Below are 17,306 nucleotides of genomic sequence, written 5' to 3'. Positions count from 1 at the left end.
TGAAATGAGGTTTTTCCAACTTTTTTTTAGCCAGGGGTTCAAAGTGCGTAAATCTTGTCTGTCAGTCCTGAGCTACAAAATAAGGGAGATTTTTAATTCAAACCAGTTTCCAGGAAGCCAGTCAGTCCTGTTGAAACCTGACGAAAAAGATGGAAATCCTGTTTAAACTGGATACACCAATAATATATATATATAATAAACTTTTTTTCAGCAATTGCCACATTCACATCCAGAAAACCTGAAATTGAAGAATGTGTGTTTTGCCCGAGTATTATATCTATCTTTAATGTTCTTAAATTAGGATAAGATACCTTCTCAGAAATCCTGTTTGAAGTGAGGATTTACGAGAGTCGGTATGTCATTTAATTAGATCTGCCCCATGACACCTCTGGAAGGATGAACTTCATGCTCCTACTCTGCATCTAGGTGATGCAGAGTAGGAGAAGCAATTGAGTCAGAGAAACATTTCTAATCTTTGAGATAACTAATATATGAGTTGTCCAAACGTTTTCTGCGAGACGGTTACAGGATGTCCTAATATGTTTTTGCATTTAATATACACTACAATACTTATTGAGCATTTTAGTTCAATGACCATCAAGTGATTTCTTCAGTTACTGTTAATGTATTGTTAGAAATATATTTACCATTACCATTTCTGAATAATTCTTTCAGTTAATTAAAACCACTTGAATCTGATAAACTCCAGCCCACATTGGGTAAAAACACTGCACATGATGCTACCAAACATATTCATGCCATCAACAAACTAGAAGAGCAGTAGAAGAGCACTGTGAGAGCTTCAGAGAGTGAGTCTTGTTAAGTGAAGGCATGAGGAGACAAGGTGCAGTGCCGTCACTCTAGTTAGCTGTAAAATGATTTGGGCAGGTTGGGACTTAATTTTGAATATTCTATTAATCTACAATAAAAATTGATATAATAAGGCATACCATATCATATTTTTCTTTGTTGACCCCTGACTTTTCCTATCGCACAAACATGACTTTGACATTGTTGGTTTTTGAATGAAATTGCCTTGACAACTATTGGATGGATTACCATGAAATTTGGAACAAATCGTTATAATTTTGAACTGTGATTGAATAATTCCAAATTACAGATCTCTCATCATTCACGTTAAAACTTGGCAAGACTTAGCATTTTAATTTCTTTCAATTTTGATATTCTGGAGATGTGAGGTTTAAGTAGGACACTGAGTATAATTTATTATGTGTGTTTCTTGGATGAACTTTTGTCTCATACTGGGAAAAATGATAATGAGAAAAACTTACTCTTTTCTCTGTCTCCTGCATTTCCCTCTCTGCATCATAATGATGGACTTTATTGCATGAGCTACTTGTTTCTCACCACATGTAAGGGTATCTCTCTCACTGCTTCTCTCTCTCTCTCTCTCTCTCTCTCTCTCTCTCTCTCTCTCTCTCTCTCTTTCTGTGTAGTTCCTGGCAGGGCTACAGTCTATTAAACACACACACTGGGTCCTCCCCCGTGGACTCATTAGTGAGCTGGCCCTCATGGCCTGGGGAATGCTGGAACAGACCATTCTACTGGTTCCCACAGGGGTGCCAGAGGATTCATTATGTTGTCATGCTACGTAGTCCCTTGGTGTTGAATACACAATGTGATGTCTTATATTGGATTAATAGGTAGGTAATTGTAGCTCTCAGTTATGATTAGAGTTCCCATGTGGTGGGATAGACTTTCTTTAATTTCTATAAAATGTTAAATAACTGTGGATCACATTGATGCATTGTTATATGTCAGAGGTACAGTACTTGCCTCCAAAAGAGAATCATATTTTTTCTCAATTCTATAATGTTCACTTTGTTTTGGACACAGGTTTTCTGCAGGGCAGTATGTACATTATTTTGCTGTTTTTGCATAGTGTATGCATGTTAAGGCAAATGGGATTGAAGTAAATATTTTTGTGAAATTGAAAATGTGGTGTAAATGATAAAAACACAGGGCTTAACACCTGAACTGACAATCTGCTCTTTCTTGCGCACAGCAGCTATAGTCAGTGTGAATTTTTTATTATTATTATTATTATTATTATTATTATTATTAGAATAGAATAAATCTTTATTGTCCACCAGGGTGGGATTTTTTCTTTGGCTCACCAGACATACAAGACAGATAAACATACAGACAACATCTCAGACATGACAGTTGAGTATACAAAATAATATGTGAATATCATGATAGATTCTATACAAACTTTTTTTAACCAAGTTCTGCATCTGCTGTTCGTCCATATACTGAGTGTTCTGCAAGAGAGTTGGAGATTTTGAGGATTGGGGATAATACGAAACATAGCAGTTTATTTAACCATATTTCGCCCAAACTATGACTGTTTAAGACATACTAAGCACACATTTAAATGGCAGAAAAATGGATTATGCCAAAGTTTGTCACCATTTGGTGCATTGTAGATGACATGAATTCAAGATGACCATAGCTGCAGTTGTGTGAAACAAACTAAAAACTTTGTGCAGCTTAAAGTAAGTGAATTTGATATTAAAAGATGGAGTAGTATCACTGTAATTGGTGGATTTTATCGTAAGTCATTTCTTAAATGTTGTGCATTGCATATATGCTCAATGTTTGGACAGTCAACGCAGCTTTGTGTTGAAAATGCAAAAATTAAGTAATGCAATGTCATTATCTGTCACCTGCACCACTTTTCAGAATTACCACGATAAATTTACATGATGAAATTAATGTTTCAGCTGTTATTATGAACCTTTGCCACAAAATATAGTTAACTGTGTTTTATGAATAGACTCTATTGTATCTCATATCTAGGGAGAGTAACGTCTAAGTGATGTAACACAGTGAAACACAATAATAACCTGACAGAGGCAATCACTTCTGTTCTACTTCCTGTCTTTCTCCACAATGACTTTCCTAGAAAAACTAATTTCCTTAACCACAGATTTCATTAGCCTGGCCCCATTGTCTGAACACAAACAACTATTCTATACTCAGGCAAAGGTGTGTGGGCACATACAATATACACATAAGCATGCACACACAAACACTTGCACACTAACACATACACACACAGACACACGCAACTTCTCGTTTTTGTATTGAGGTGATGTTGAGAGCTAATCTAATTGTCAGTTTGTGATTGCGTTAGTTCTTTGTTTATTTCTGGCTTTTGGTGTATGACATTTTACTGTAATCGGGTTTTGAGTTTCTAACTTAACTTCTAACCAGAAAATGTGTTGCTCACAATGGCATTATATTTTATACAAAGAAAAAAATCCTTTCATAACTGCTATGGTATGCTCTACTGTTAGGTAGTATGAAAGCTAATGTTTCCATAAATTAGTACAAATAATAAAATAACCTAGAGACCTATGTCTAGTGTTGCTAATATTTGTACTGGTCCTGTGGGTGAAGACAAGGGTATTGTGCATATACTGTGTACAACATTATGTTCTTTCAGTCTGTATTATATCTATGCATTTTGAGTTTGCTAAGGAGGATTATTGGGGTCAGTGTCATAGTGTAGGTGTTGAGGACTTTGGATTCAAGCTGTAAGGCTTTTGACCAACTCATTGTCCTAAATCCTTTTACAGGATGGTTCTTAAAGGGACTCCATTAACATTTGTCTAAGGATCTACCAGAATTTTCAATTTTCAAAGTTTGAATACATTTGGTAGGCAAAAGTTGTGAGTGTGCATGGACAGTGCTCTTGCTGAATCATTGCAGTTTATAATATATGATATAATTGTTAATATTGCCTGGTTGGTAATTGTTCCACAGTGGTTTTATGTGATTCAAAGGTGTTTGTGTGTCTGTCTGACAGGATGATTCCATAGTTCATCACATGGCTGCAAAAGCCATAGAGAACATCTCCACCGCTGTCTCTGCCCCCTCCCACCACCTGGTTACCACAGAGATAGGCTCCGCCCTGTGGTACCTGTTCACTCACTCCACTGTGGAGGCTGTCCGAGTCACTGCCATCTCCGTAAGTTCACATGCATGAAAAAAACACACTTATACTGTACACACCGACATGTATGCGTGACTGTGAACAGATACATATGCACATACTAACATCTCTTTGGAAGCTACAAACACAAAATGACATCAAACACACATTATAAAATCTGCCTTTCCTGACCGACTTCAAGTAATGAAAATGAATGGCCTTCTAATGCTAAATGACAACAAATTTTTTTTTTTTAGCTTTACCCAACAAATATCTAGATGCGCTACATGCCTATCTAAACTTAGCACAAAAAGTAAGGAAATTTGTGTTTGGTAGATTATTTCTCTGTGGTAACAATGCTTTTTGGCAATAAATCTTATACCGTTGGAAAGCCTGTTTAGTTCCCTTACAAATGGTGCCCCATTTGTAAGGAACATGCATTTGTGGGATAAGTATGTGGGTTGCGCCCATGAAAAATTTGCCAAATCTTCTCTGCCAATGCCAAACAGCTTATTTTGCTGTTGCTATTTACACTAGTTTTGAGCTTCTGGTACCCACAGAATCGTTAAAATGCTCACAGGTGCTGCCAATCAGGTGCCTGATTGGCAGCACCTGTGAGCATTTTAACGATTCTGATTCCAATTCCAATTCTTCCTTTTGATTCCGGTTCTTATCGATTCTCAATTCTGAATTCTTTGAGGGGTGGAGTTGAAATGGGTCACATGCTTATTTCACAAATAAGAGGAAAGTTTTATTTTGATTCAATGGTGGGTTGCAGTTTTACCAGGCTTTTTCAACGTAAAATAAAGCCACACTAGAGCGCTGCTTACTGTGCTCCATGGCTGCAACACAACAAGCGCCTGGCTGCTACGGAAACCAAAACTTGCGCATGTTAAATTTGGAACCCATGATCAGATTTGAAACCAAATCCTCCAAATGATTCCAAACGATTCCAATAAAGAAAGGATTCCACTGGAATTGTAATTTTTGAAACGATTCCAAGTAGGAATCGGTTCTCGATGCCCAACCCTAGTGAGCATGGGCCCTACTACTGTAAGTACAGCTACAGTCAGTAAGTGTCTGCTCCAAGAATTGGCACGCTGCGTTTGACTGATCTGGATAGGGCCCTTGCGATAGGGCAACTTCAAGCTTGTGTTCCGCAAAACCAAGTTGTGGCATTATTTGGAGTGAGCCCTAGTACCATCTCCAAACTGAAGGCCAAGTTCCATATAACGGGGGATATCAAAGACAGGCCGCGAAGTGGGCGTCCCAAGAAGATGACACCCCAAGAAGACCATTTCCTCACCCTGTCAGCACCCGGTCTTCTACAGATTTGCAGTCAAGGTTTGCAGGACGATATGGCCAATGGCTCTCTGCCCAGACAATCCGGAACAGACTGCACGCAGCCAATCTCCGGTCTCATAGGGCTGCCAGGAGTCATTGTAAGGAACATGCATTTGTGGGATGAGCAGCAGCGCTGAGTATGTGGGTTGCGCCCATGAAAAATTTGCCAAATCTTCTCTGCCATTGCCAAACAGGTTATTTTGCTGTTGCTATTTAGAGCATTGACATTGGCTCTAAAGTGTGTACATGTGTATTTATTTGTCTTTCTCTATGTCTCCAGGCTCTTTCAAGGCTAACCCGGGTGGTCCCAGCAGTCTTCTTGGCAGTAATTGACACCTGTGGCCCTGCGGCCATCTTGGAGGGCGTGGGTGGAGCAGGGGCAAGGGTCCAGCAGCACCTCCTCACTGCTATGACCACTGCCCTACTCACCTCACGCATCCAAACACACCGAGTCACACAGAGCAAGGTATGTGTATACTCTTATGCACACTTGCAGAAAAATTTAAGAAAATAATGCAAAATGTCAAATGCAAATATATACATATCAATATTATACAATAGTATATCAACTAAGATAGTCCGGACACAAATAACAATATTTTTTAATGTTATATTTTATTGATATTGTTACAGAAAAAAATCTACAGGAAATGTAGGTGGTAACATCACTAATGGGGGGATTTTAACCCAAAGGACCAAAGGATCAAAACACAACCTGAGAAACTAATTTAACTAACCTCTAATTCTCTCTCTCTCTCTCTCTCTCTCTCTCTCTCTCTCTTTCTCTCTCTCTCTCTCTCTCTCTCTCTCTCTCTCTCTCTCTCTCTCTTTCTCCCTCTCCCTTACAGTTCATGAACTAATGCTGAACTGTGTGTGAACTAATTTGTGATGAATTATTAATTCATTTTTCATAAGACAGCCCATCAAGTGTATACAAAGTGCTAATCTTGGTAAGGCAGAGGGGCTAAAATTGATTTGAAGGTTTTTAACTTGGAGTCTAGCATTGGTAATTGACTCTGAACTGAATTTATTTGCATTGAGTATTTCCAATTTAACACAGCATACAAACTTAGTACTTCAACTCTGCTCTAATTATACACTGATATGCATTCACCCCCTACCCCCGTCTCTCTCCCCCGTCTCTCTCCCCTGGCACAAAGACAGACAGTGCAAATTTGTTTACACAGAACTCTGTTTTGTGTGTGTGTGTGTGTGTGTGTGTGTGTGTGTGTGTGCCCGCGCGCACATACGCTAATTTGCAGTGTGTCAGTATCTGGGCTAATTGGCTGAATGAACGAACTGCAGCCTTCTACTTTAGCTGAGCATTATGGGTAGTGGGGAGGGACTTATCAGCGAGGCACACACTACTGGGCTTTGAAATTAATTAACTTGGTGTGTCACCCCATAAACACACATGCATGCACATTCTTTCACATTAGCTCAAGCACACACACACACACACACACACACACACACACACACACACACACACACACACACACACACACACACACTCAGAAGCGTATGGTGTTGGTGATAATGGTAATGAATGTTGGCCAGTCACAAGTTTTTCCAACTAGTTACTGCAGCTGAGTTTATGCGACGGGAATGTCTAAAGTAGCTCTAGGCATACAAGTTTGTTTGTGTGTGTGTGTGTGTGTGTGTGTGTGTGTGTGTGTGTGTGTGTTTGTTCTGTGATAATGCGGAGTCTGTGCTAATTAAGTTTTAGCCTGTTAGTCGACACATTTTGAGAATTTTATTTTTCTGAACCCCTTAGAGAAAATGTGATATTGAATTTTTTTTTTTTTCATACATTATTTGGATCCATTGCAGTAATACATAATGATAAAATAAATTGAGAACATAGCACTGTGTACAGTGTGCAAACATTTTTTCTCTTCATACTCTAAATCAACCTACTTAGTTGGGGTGTTACCATGTAAACATTTTGGTGTGACTGTGCAGTGTTAAAAGTCGGTTCCATATAGTTGGCTTGTATTTAGTTGGTGTTCGGTGTTTTAAGCCCCCAACATCGTCTTCCAGACAGCGCTGCCTGGAAGGCACTTGTATTAGGCAAGGGTTAGGGTTAGGTGCCTTGAATTTGACAGTCGCAGCGCTGCCTTGAAGTCGACGTTGGGGACTTAAAACACCATCATGCATTTTAATTGCAAAGTATCTTGGACTGTACACCAGAAGAAACATTCACAACCAGTCAGTTTCACTTTATTCATTTGTGTGTTTGTGTCTTGTAGGATTTGGTCTTGAAGGTGCTGCGCTGTCTAGAGAGTCCATCTACAGTAACAAGAGCCAAAGCATTACTACTACTACTGCTACTAATACAGGACAACACACACACTCTGCTATACTGCTGTCAGCACAGGTAAATACACACTCACTCACACCCACACACAGGCATGTACATGCACTCATACACAGAGACAAGGTCTCTCTCAGCACTGGAACAGATGACAAACCAGATGTTATAAAATAGACAAGAGTTCAGTGGTTGGTCTAGCCTGTTTACTATTGAGATGGCTGCAATATTTACCTATAATTTAATTTAGTTGATTGAAGAGTCACACTCTTTTTTTATTTAAATGTACTGTACTGTAACACTGATACAACACATGCATATTATCTTAGCACATAGTATACCCCCTACACCCTACTGGCTGACTGTACTGAGATTTGGACTAGTAAAGCTTACTCATAACTCCACTCAGTCTGTCAGACCACTGGCTAATTAGTTTCTCTGGAATGTAGTTGCCCATGTTCACACACAGACTGAACTGCCAGAGAACAAACAAATACCATTTGTGAATTCCATTTCAGGGTGGGATTCCCCTTTAATTATTTAGCTGTAGTATGCAGACTGTATTGTCTTACGTAGCTGCACTATAGCTAAAACTAATTCCCTCTTCACTATACAGTGTGGTGGGGCCAATCCAAAATGGTGCTCCATGTTTTTGTGATATTATTCTTTTGTAAGATATAGCATTTGTTGTAACTATCACAACAATTACTTTACATAGTTCATTTGGTGTATATTATACAATATCTAGTTCCAGCCAAGCAGTCCAAGTCCAAGTTGGTCCAAGAGTCGTTTCAGATGGCTAGTGTGATTTATTGATTGCTTGGGACTCGGGAGGGAAGATGGCACACTGCTTTAAGTTTAGGAGCTGTTCATTCTGGCTAGATGATATGCCGCAGCCCACTCTGAGACTACGTCCACAGTAAATCTGAAAACACTGTTTACTTGTGAAAGGGACTTATGTACACACCATTTGAGACTTATAGGCAATAGAAAGTTGACCTCTTAACTACTGCCACACAGCAGCTGATCATGTCTGAGCATGCTTACATCAATGTTTTCCAATAGATCTGTCTTCTCCTGTTCACACTAAAATGTGGCAGTTTAAGATGTATCTACTCTGTAAAACATTTTAGAAAAGCTTTCGGTTTGGGTGTGGATAAACAGAAGCTTAATGTAGACGGTGAGAAAAAGCTTTATTTTCACATTTAACTGTGGACATTTTTTACATTAAACTGAGTTAAAGATTTATTAAATTATTAAACCAACATATACGGCCTTGCATGCTTTTGTGGAGTGATTTATCTTGAAGCAGAGGTTTCACATTCTGATACAAGCACTCATAGATTGCTTTTCAACACAGTAATCTCGTATGTAAAGCAGATTGCTTTTAGAAAGGAGGCTTCCTTCATAAAAATGCTGCCTGGGGCTCTTGGCAAGGCAGTTGTACTCTGTGTAACCTTTGCGTTAACTAGCACAGCAGCCGTGGGAATGATAATATTAAATGTATGTACCCTGGACATTCAGTTTGTGCTGCCTGCTGTATGTAACTTTACTGGAACTTCAAATGGTTCATTAGCTGGTTGTCCTGTGTTTCACCCCACACTATCTTGCAATGCAGCTGTGAATGTGCATAGCCCACATGATCAGATGCATTATATATATATTGTATTATATATACACTGCCAGTTCCCCTGGTAATTTATGACCAGTTGGTATTTCAGTTTGAAAAAGATGCCCTAGATTACTGAAATATGGATCCTCTTAACTGTCTCTCTCCTTGCTGTCTCTTCTCTCTCTCTCTTTTTCTCGCCAAGTTTATTTTCTTTTTGTATTGAAATGTCTCCCTCCTACCCCCTGCTCTCGTTCTCTCGCTCATTTTGAAATACTTTTTTTTCTTCTATCGGTCTGACATTGTACACGTGTGAACAGCCAAATTAACTTTCCATGAAAGAGTAGGGTTAAGGTTAATTAGAGTTAGACTTGTTGACACAACACATTATTTACATGTCTTTAGAATGATTTTTAATCACCAAAGTGTAAATCTGAATACTCCATTTTATTACCTTTGACTAACACAAAACCACTCCTTGGCAGCTGCTGAGGAGCTCTCTTATGTCAGCATAAATGTAGTTTGATATTTTGCCAAACTATTTTTATACTATATTTTTAAGTAAAATCATTAAATGTTCTGTTTTACACTAGTATACACAAGTTAAGAGTTTATGCTGTGTCCCAATTCCATCATACAAAACAGAACTAATTCAGTATGAAGCAGGTTCATATAAAAACTGACAGAAGTACGCATCCTTGAACATGTTATGCTTAATAAATTCACTTGACTTTTGAGTGTGGGATGAATTCACCAGCTTTTTAAATGTGGGTTTGATTAACACGTATGTCCCACAATGCAATGCACAAAGATAATAAAGTAGCTAGTTTCAGCAGGTAATAATTAAAACAAATTAGTTGTGGACAGATCCAGGAATATCTTGAAAAACCCAAATAAAGTAACTTTGGGAAAACATTGTGTTTATTTCCAAATATTCTGCAGCAGGAAATGGAGCAATATGATTACCTCATTTTGGATATTTTTGATTGGACCATTCTTTCTGACATCACAGCCTAGGGCTGCACGATATGACCTAAAATCAAAATCACGATTAATTGCAAATTTTATCTCGATAACGATAAATGAACGATAATTAATCACGTTGTTCTTAATCATCTTTTCTGAAGCCAAAATGTTTCCAGACGATGGACTTTTTTTTTTTTTGGGCACAAGTTGCTCAGTTGACTCAGACTCGGTGTTTGAGTTATCCTCCATTAGGCTTTCCATGCGGCTGACTGGTCCGGGCAGAGTCACGTGACTACACACGCAGTAGAATGTTTTTAAGGAGAAAGTAGGCTTATCAACAGGAATCAATTGTTGAAATTATCGTCATGGGAAAAATACGTCGATAACAGCTTCAGAATTTCGATATCGATACATTTTTGATTAATAGTTCAGCCCTATCACATCCTTATGCCAGAGCAAGATATACTGGATCTATTGTTATAGCTATGTTATGGCTCTGTTTTTTATATTTAGATATGAGAATAACTAAATAATTAGTCTGAACACAAAGTTTTTATTTTTTCATTTTCGCTTCAGCTCTTTTCCTCTGCCTGCCTCTCTTTTCCTCACATACACGCACTTTCCTTCTATCCCTTTCCTCTTACTTGCTCTCCCTCTGTTCACTGTGTTCGAGCTGTCAGAGTTGACCTGCCTGTCTCCCTCCCACCGAGCACTCTGCATGATTCAACCACACACACAGGCACACATCTTTCTCTCAGTCCTGCTCTCACCCAGGCACATTGTGTTTAATTAGCTCCTCAGTGGCGTGAAAATGTGTGTGTGTGTGTGTGTGTGTGTATGTGTTTTTGTCTGTATGAAATAAACTTGCAGAGAGGAAGTGTCAAGATTGCCATTGGGAGTGGACACACAGCTTTCAACACATACACACACACACACACACACACACACACACACACACACACACACACACACACACACACACACACACACACACACACACACACACACACACACACACACACACACACACACACACACACACACACACACACAGTGCGGGCCACTTGTAGGTCAGTTGTGTGTGAGTACTTTGAGTCTCCCACAGCGACTGACAGAGAGGTGGCAAGTTTATCTCTCTTTATTTAGCAGTTGGAAAAAAACGGCTGCAAGACTTACAGAGGAACACACAGGCAGAAGTCTAGCAGGGAGACAAATAGGCAGACAGACGAGGAGCAGGCATTGAGCTGGTTAAAGAGATAGACAGGTAAATAGATGGAAAGATATACTGATAAGCATTTTATATTAGAAAAAGTGAGATCATCACATAATGTTGACTTCGGTGTTGTTGAAGACTTTTGCTTGGACCAAATGTAAACAAAAGGGTCACCCCACCACCACAATTCAAAGACATATGTTCATAAACCTAACCTATCTATCACTCTTACCTTGATTAACAGGCTCAGAAAACACAGGCTACAACAACAGCTAAATCTGACTTGATAAAGGTTCGACACTTTGGTCCAGACTGAAATACATGTATCTCAACAACTATAGGATGGATTGCCATGGAATTTTGTACAGATGTTCATGGCACCCAGAGAATGAATCCAAATAATCATAATAATTTATTCTGTAAAATATCTTAAAGTGAACATATTATGCTTTTCCGTATTTTCTGTCATATCTACAATGTTATAATGTTAAAATAATGAGGTAAACATATTTTAGAGAAATCCCTATGAGCTAAAACATTCAGATTTCTAACTGTTTTGAGTGCTCTGGTTTCAACAGTTTTTCCTACTCTCAGCTAGGTGTCACATAACACTTAGCCGGCCTTCTCTGGCCGGCCGGCTTCTCTTCTTTTTTGAAGCTACTGCAGTGTTAACATTGTCGCATGTAGCTACATGCTAACGGCAGTGAAATATGTCATTTTGTCTGCCAATGTTGTAAAATTCTCCCCAATTTCGGGTCAGATTGCTCCTGAAACATTTTCGGTTATGTAGTAGTTGGTTTAAAAGCCTTTATCTGCGATTTTTGACTGTAGAAAGTGCTCCTATATTCTATTAGTGTCCACTAACTATAGTAGCTATGTACATGCTAACAGCAGTAAAAGATGTCATCTTGGCTGCTAATGTTGTTAAATATCGATTGCATTACTGCTGAAACATGTCCGATTGGGTAGTATTTGGTTCAGAAGCCTTTTTCTGCGATTTTTGATGGTAGAAAGTGATGCTCCATTCCATTACAATTTAACATTAGCCTGCTAACTATTAAGTAGCCAGATAGCTGTCTTGGCGGCCAATGCTGGTCATTTCTCCCCAATTTCGGGTCACATTACTGCTGGGACATGTCCGGTTGTATAGTATTTGGTTTAGAAGTCTTTATTTGTGATTTTTCATGGTACAAAGTCCTGCTATAAACTCTGTTGCAGTAGTTTCAGCTGCTACTAGTGAAACAAAACTGGAGCGGAGATTCAAGGAAACACGCTGGCCAATTAGAGCAGACTGGGCTTTTTACGGGAGGGGGGGCTTAAAGAGACAGGGCGTCTCGGACAGAGGGTGAATACAGATGTAGCAGCCATGGGCAGTATGAGAAAGTGTTTTTTGAACATTAAAGCATGTAAACATGTCCTAGTACAAACACAAAATACAAGTATGAACCTGAAAATGCTATATAATAGTTCCCCCGTTAATATATAAATGATGGATTGGCACCATCATCAGGTCAAAATCCTTCCTGTTTATGACCAAATACCTGCAAAACTAAATATCCCCATTATCCTCAGCTGTAATTTGTGTTAAGTGCTAATTAGTGAATGTTAGCATGCTAATACGCTAAACTAAGATGGTGAATATATGTAAACATACCTGCTGAACATCAGCATGTTAGCATTGTTATTGTGAGCATGTTAGAATGCTGATGTTAGCATTTATCTTTAAGTGTCACTATGCCTAAGCGCAGCCTCACCGAAATATAAAACTTCTCTATTCCTGCTCTGTCCCTCCCAAAACCACCAAAAGTGCTGTGGAATTATTATTGTGGAGTTTCTTCATTTTATTTGCTTTCATTTTTCATTGTCAATATTAATTATATAATTAAGGTAGTATTAGGAGTAATTGTTTTCATATCTCAAGGTAATTTTATATCTGAAGGTTGGTGGTACTGTCGCGGCATAACCACAACCCTGGGAAAACTTGATACTATCGTTATGTCTAGGGCTTCCAGAGAGCATTTGAAACTACAGAGCGAAGCGCCAGCCCACCAGGCTGAAGGTAAAGGTGAAGCGCCTACCTCTCGCCATAGCTGGGACACTGCTTCACTTTGTCTTCCGACCAGCTCACTGCTTGGTCCGGCGCTAATCAGCGTTGGCACTCTGTTGACAGTTCATTTGTAGACATTTAAGACGCGGACAAAACATTAACACAACTTGATGGGTCGAAGGAAAATCTTCGGCACGTGTCTCTCTTCCAAAACCGACTGTTCTCTCCAGTCTCCTCAATTTCCGCTTTTGTCAACTCATACAGCTCTGTGACGCAGGTACAGTAAGCCACTCCCACCTCAGCCTGGCGACCAATAGGTGGATTGTGCCGTGACAATACCAACTAGGCTTTGCTTGTTTGCACTAAACCCATAACAATAATGGAAATAGAAAATCTAGCAATTAATATTAGAGCTCCCCTGAAATGTGCTGGACCCTTAATATAGTAACAGTAGCTGTGTCGGATTCCATTTATCTGTGAGCTGTGGCTGCTAATCCTTTATGCAACATTATGAGGAAAAATAGTGAATTTGTAATCCCTGCACCATTCCTACTCTAAAGCGTAGACTAAATATTTGTTAACTAACATGACCTCTCTGAATGTGTCTGCATTCATCCTTTTTAGTGCTTGTGTGTGCTTGTACACATGTGTGGGTGTATTTGTGTGTCAGTAATGAATATCAATTTGCAGTGGTAACCTTTCTGTTCTGCTGGGCCTGTCTGTCTGTCTCTCTCTTGGCTAATCTCCCTGCCCCTTCTTTTTATGCTCATTGACAAAAATCATGTTGTTAGAGTCTTCATCATCAATTTGATAGTGGAGCAGTAGAATACGATGAAACCCTAAAAGCAGTCTGAGTGAAAAAAGAAAATCATGCGTCCATGAAATATGAATGCCACATACATTTTGTGACATGCAATGCATTTGTGTCTTTCTGTTTAGACTTGTGATGCACCTGGAGAGAGACCTGCGCAAAGCCACTCCCCTCAGAGAGAACCCCAGCCAATCAGGATATCTGTCTCAGTGTCTGGATTTACTGATTGTATATCTGAGTAGCACTGCCCCACTGATACTGGGTACAGATACACACACTACTCTTCTGCCTGCACGAGTGTGCCTGCTCTTTGTGTGTTTTTGCCTATGATTTTTGCCTACATGCAAATCAATTTACTCAACATGTTTTGATAAACAAAATGTATATGTATTATAATATAACATATTGTAAGAGAAATACTGTAATTGTGTGTTTTGTGCTCTTCTCTTTGTTTTACATTTTAACAGTATAAAAATAAATGTTTTTATTCAAATGTATGTTATATTCGTCACGGTTTCATGTTACTAAATATAACAATGATAACCCGGACTACGACAGAATATTAACTGTTTATAAGCCCAACAGCATGTCTTTACAGCAGTGTTGCTAACCCCAACAACGGAAGCTGAAGTTACCCACTATCCATCAGGTGTATTTCACAATGGATCTCATAGTAGCCCAAAATACACAACAGTGTACTTTTGTATTACTATAAGGCCCCATTAGCCTTCTACTATTATCGCTTCTCATCTCCTCTTCTGTCCCCATCTCTTGTCTCCTCTCCTCTCTCCAGAGGATGTCTTATGTGCATTACAAAGTGTGGTTGGGAGGAGACACCCATCTACAGCTCAGAGCAGACAGCTTAAACACACTTTGCCTACAATATCTGTAGTGCTGGAACTTCTTTCAACCCAGGTAACTTGGAACTAAAAGAGTCTTCTTTATTGTTTGATGTTAATGTTTTAGCATTATTGCATGCAAGGTTATCCACATAGATTTTCTCATTAATTACGAGTACCCATCCTCATTGTTCAGCACAGTATGGTCCATTTTCCCTGAAAATTATTTAACTATCAATATATTGTTATAACTGCCATGATGGCCTGGGTGTATGGGCCTGTTATTAAATACAGTATATGTCATAATGTACTTAGTTTAGATTAGGACCAGATAGATACACATGGCTTCAGAAGGCTCTGGGACACTGTACATCATTTGGGTTTGTGTATAATAAGCCTTCAAGAAAAATAATGGTATGTATATTCCTGCTCTTACCTGTTCTCTGTTTGTGTGACTGACTCTCACAGGTCTTTAGATGTCAAATTGTAACTGAAGAGCTTCTAGCTCAAATTGGATTGCTGCTGGTAAGTGTTTGGTAGTACAGTATTATGTTTAGATAAGGACTCTTTGTCTTTTCAGTGGAGTGATTTTTTTTTAACAAAGTAAAGGCCTACAAATAACACTTTATTAGTTGTTGTTAAAACTAGAATGCACTGACATTTCTAATTTCAATTCATTTGTCATGTTAAAACATAAAGGTTTACGCCATTAAGACATTTAAGATATCGTAAAAAGCAGCGCTGATGTCCATTGCAGTCATTTAATATTCAGGCAGGAAGAAATCTGGGAATCACTACTACCACACAACAGCACATAGTGATCAGTATGTGTCTTAACGAGAAATGAAAACATTCATCACTAATTACAGTGCACTAAAAAAAGTATTGCTGTAGTATTTAGTTGGTGTCATGTCTACCCTCTTTCTCACAGAACTATATCACCTCTATAGAGTCCAATGAAACAAATCTGGCCAGCGCTTTGGGTGAGTTACTTTCTCAATTACTAAAATGTTTATGCGTATTAAATAAGAATATTTTATTCCTTTGACCAAACTTTACTATGCAGTCTTTTTTCATCTGTTTTGGATTGTGTTTTTCGGTTACACTTTACTTGAAGGTATCTACGTAAGAGTGACATGACACTGTCATTAAGGTGTCATAAACATTATAAACAAGTCATAAACGTGTATGACATAACGCTTCTTTTAGTAAGTGTCATTTGGTTTTTGTCATGACAAGTTATGGTTAGGGTTAGAGTTAGGGTTCATGTGTCATGACGGTGTCATGTGTTCATGACAGTGTCATGTCACTCTTACGTAGATACCTTTAAGTAAAGTGTTACCTGTTTTTCTTCTGTACACTGTTCTTTCGTTATGTTCATCATTAATCATTTTTCCTAAAGCTTTTATTAAGTCTTAATTTAGCGCCCCCCTTGGAACTGACATTTTATAATCAGTGTGTTTACCTATTTAAATAGACATAAAGTAATGAATTAGGAATTTTGTAATTTAATTTCTTTGTAAAAATTCATATTTCTTTAAGCATATAAAGTTTAGTTGTAAAGGCTGTACTTAAACTCACAAGTCATCTTTGGATCATAAGAAGAAAAGAAAAAAAATATGAAAGATACATACAGCCTTGAAGCGACAGTTGTGGTTAAGTTTCAAATGCTTGTGCACAAGGCAAGGTGCAGAGTGCAGGGTCAGTGCCTTGCTCAAAGGCAATAATATAAACCGCACTCTACAAATGGAATACATGGAGCCATCTTTGCAAGGACCTGGTCAGCCTGTGGGTCATCCTCCCCTTTTATTGAGGAGGTGATCATCATTAGAGCTGAATGATGTTTGATTTTCCTTTAGGTGCCGCAGTATGTGAGGAGTTGATTAGGACATCTCTGTCCATTGTGGAAGTCTTAAGTCAGCACCATACTCTCATCACTTCACATCGTAGTGCTGTAAGTATGCAGTGTCTGACTGGATACCTGTCTGTCTGTCTGATTTCTACCATACATGTTTTACTGTTTACTCATTGAGACAAACATTTAATAATAATTAAGTTGCTTTGCTGTGACAGAAAGCTTGCAGACTACAATTGAGGGCTATAAGATGTTAAAGTGTCTCGATGAACATCTCCAGTTGTTGTCCATTTCATATAGTGCCCCTGGTTTTAAATTCAGTGTGTGTCTTCCAGTCTACCAAACCT

General features: G+C 38.7%; 1 protein-coding gene across 4 annotated transcripts in view; it reads left to right on the top strand.

The window, feature by feature from the left end:
• The window catches only part of ulk4 (unc-51 like kinase 4), a 97,617-nt gene that overhangs the window by 37,452 nt on the left and 42,859 nt on the right, over positions 1–17,306 (top strand). For all 4 annotated transcript variants that reach the window (XM_078253482.1, XM_078253485.1, XM_078253484.1 and 1 more), the window contains exons 20-27: positions 3,836–3,997; positions 5,586–5,771; positions 7,558–7,685; positions 14,394–14,527; positions 15,059–15,180; positions 15,573–15,629; positions 16,036–16,087; positions 16,964–17,058. In XM_078253482.1, the coding sequence (XP_078109608.1) occupies positions 3,836–3,997; positions 5,586–5,771; positions 7,558–7,685; positions 14,394–14,527; positions 15,059–15,180; positions 15,573–15,629; positions 16,036–16,087; positions 16,964–17,058 (936 nt within the window). The remainder of the gene's footprint in view (positions 1–3,835; positions 3,998–5,585; positions 5,772–7,557; positions 7,686–14,393; positions 14,528–15,058; positions 15,181–15,572; positions 15,630–16,035; positions 16,088–16,963; positions 17,059–17,306) is intronic.

This window comes from Sander vitreus, chromosome 6 (assembly GCF_031162955.1).
Source record: "Sander vitreus isolate 19-12246 chromosome 6, sanVit1, whole genome shotgun sequence".
Classification (NCBI taxonomy): domain Eukaryota; kingdom Metazoa; phylum Chordata; class Actinopteri; order Perciformes; family Percidae; genus Sander; species Sander vitreus.
This window is presented reverse-complemented; position numbering and strand designations above follow the sequence as displayed.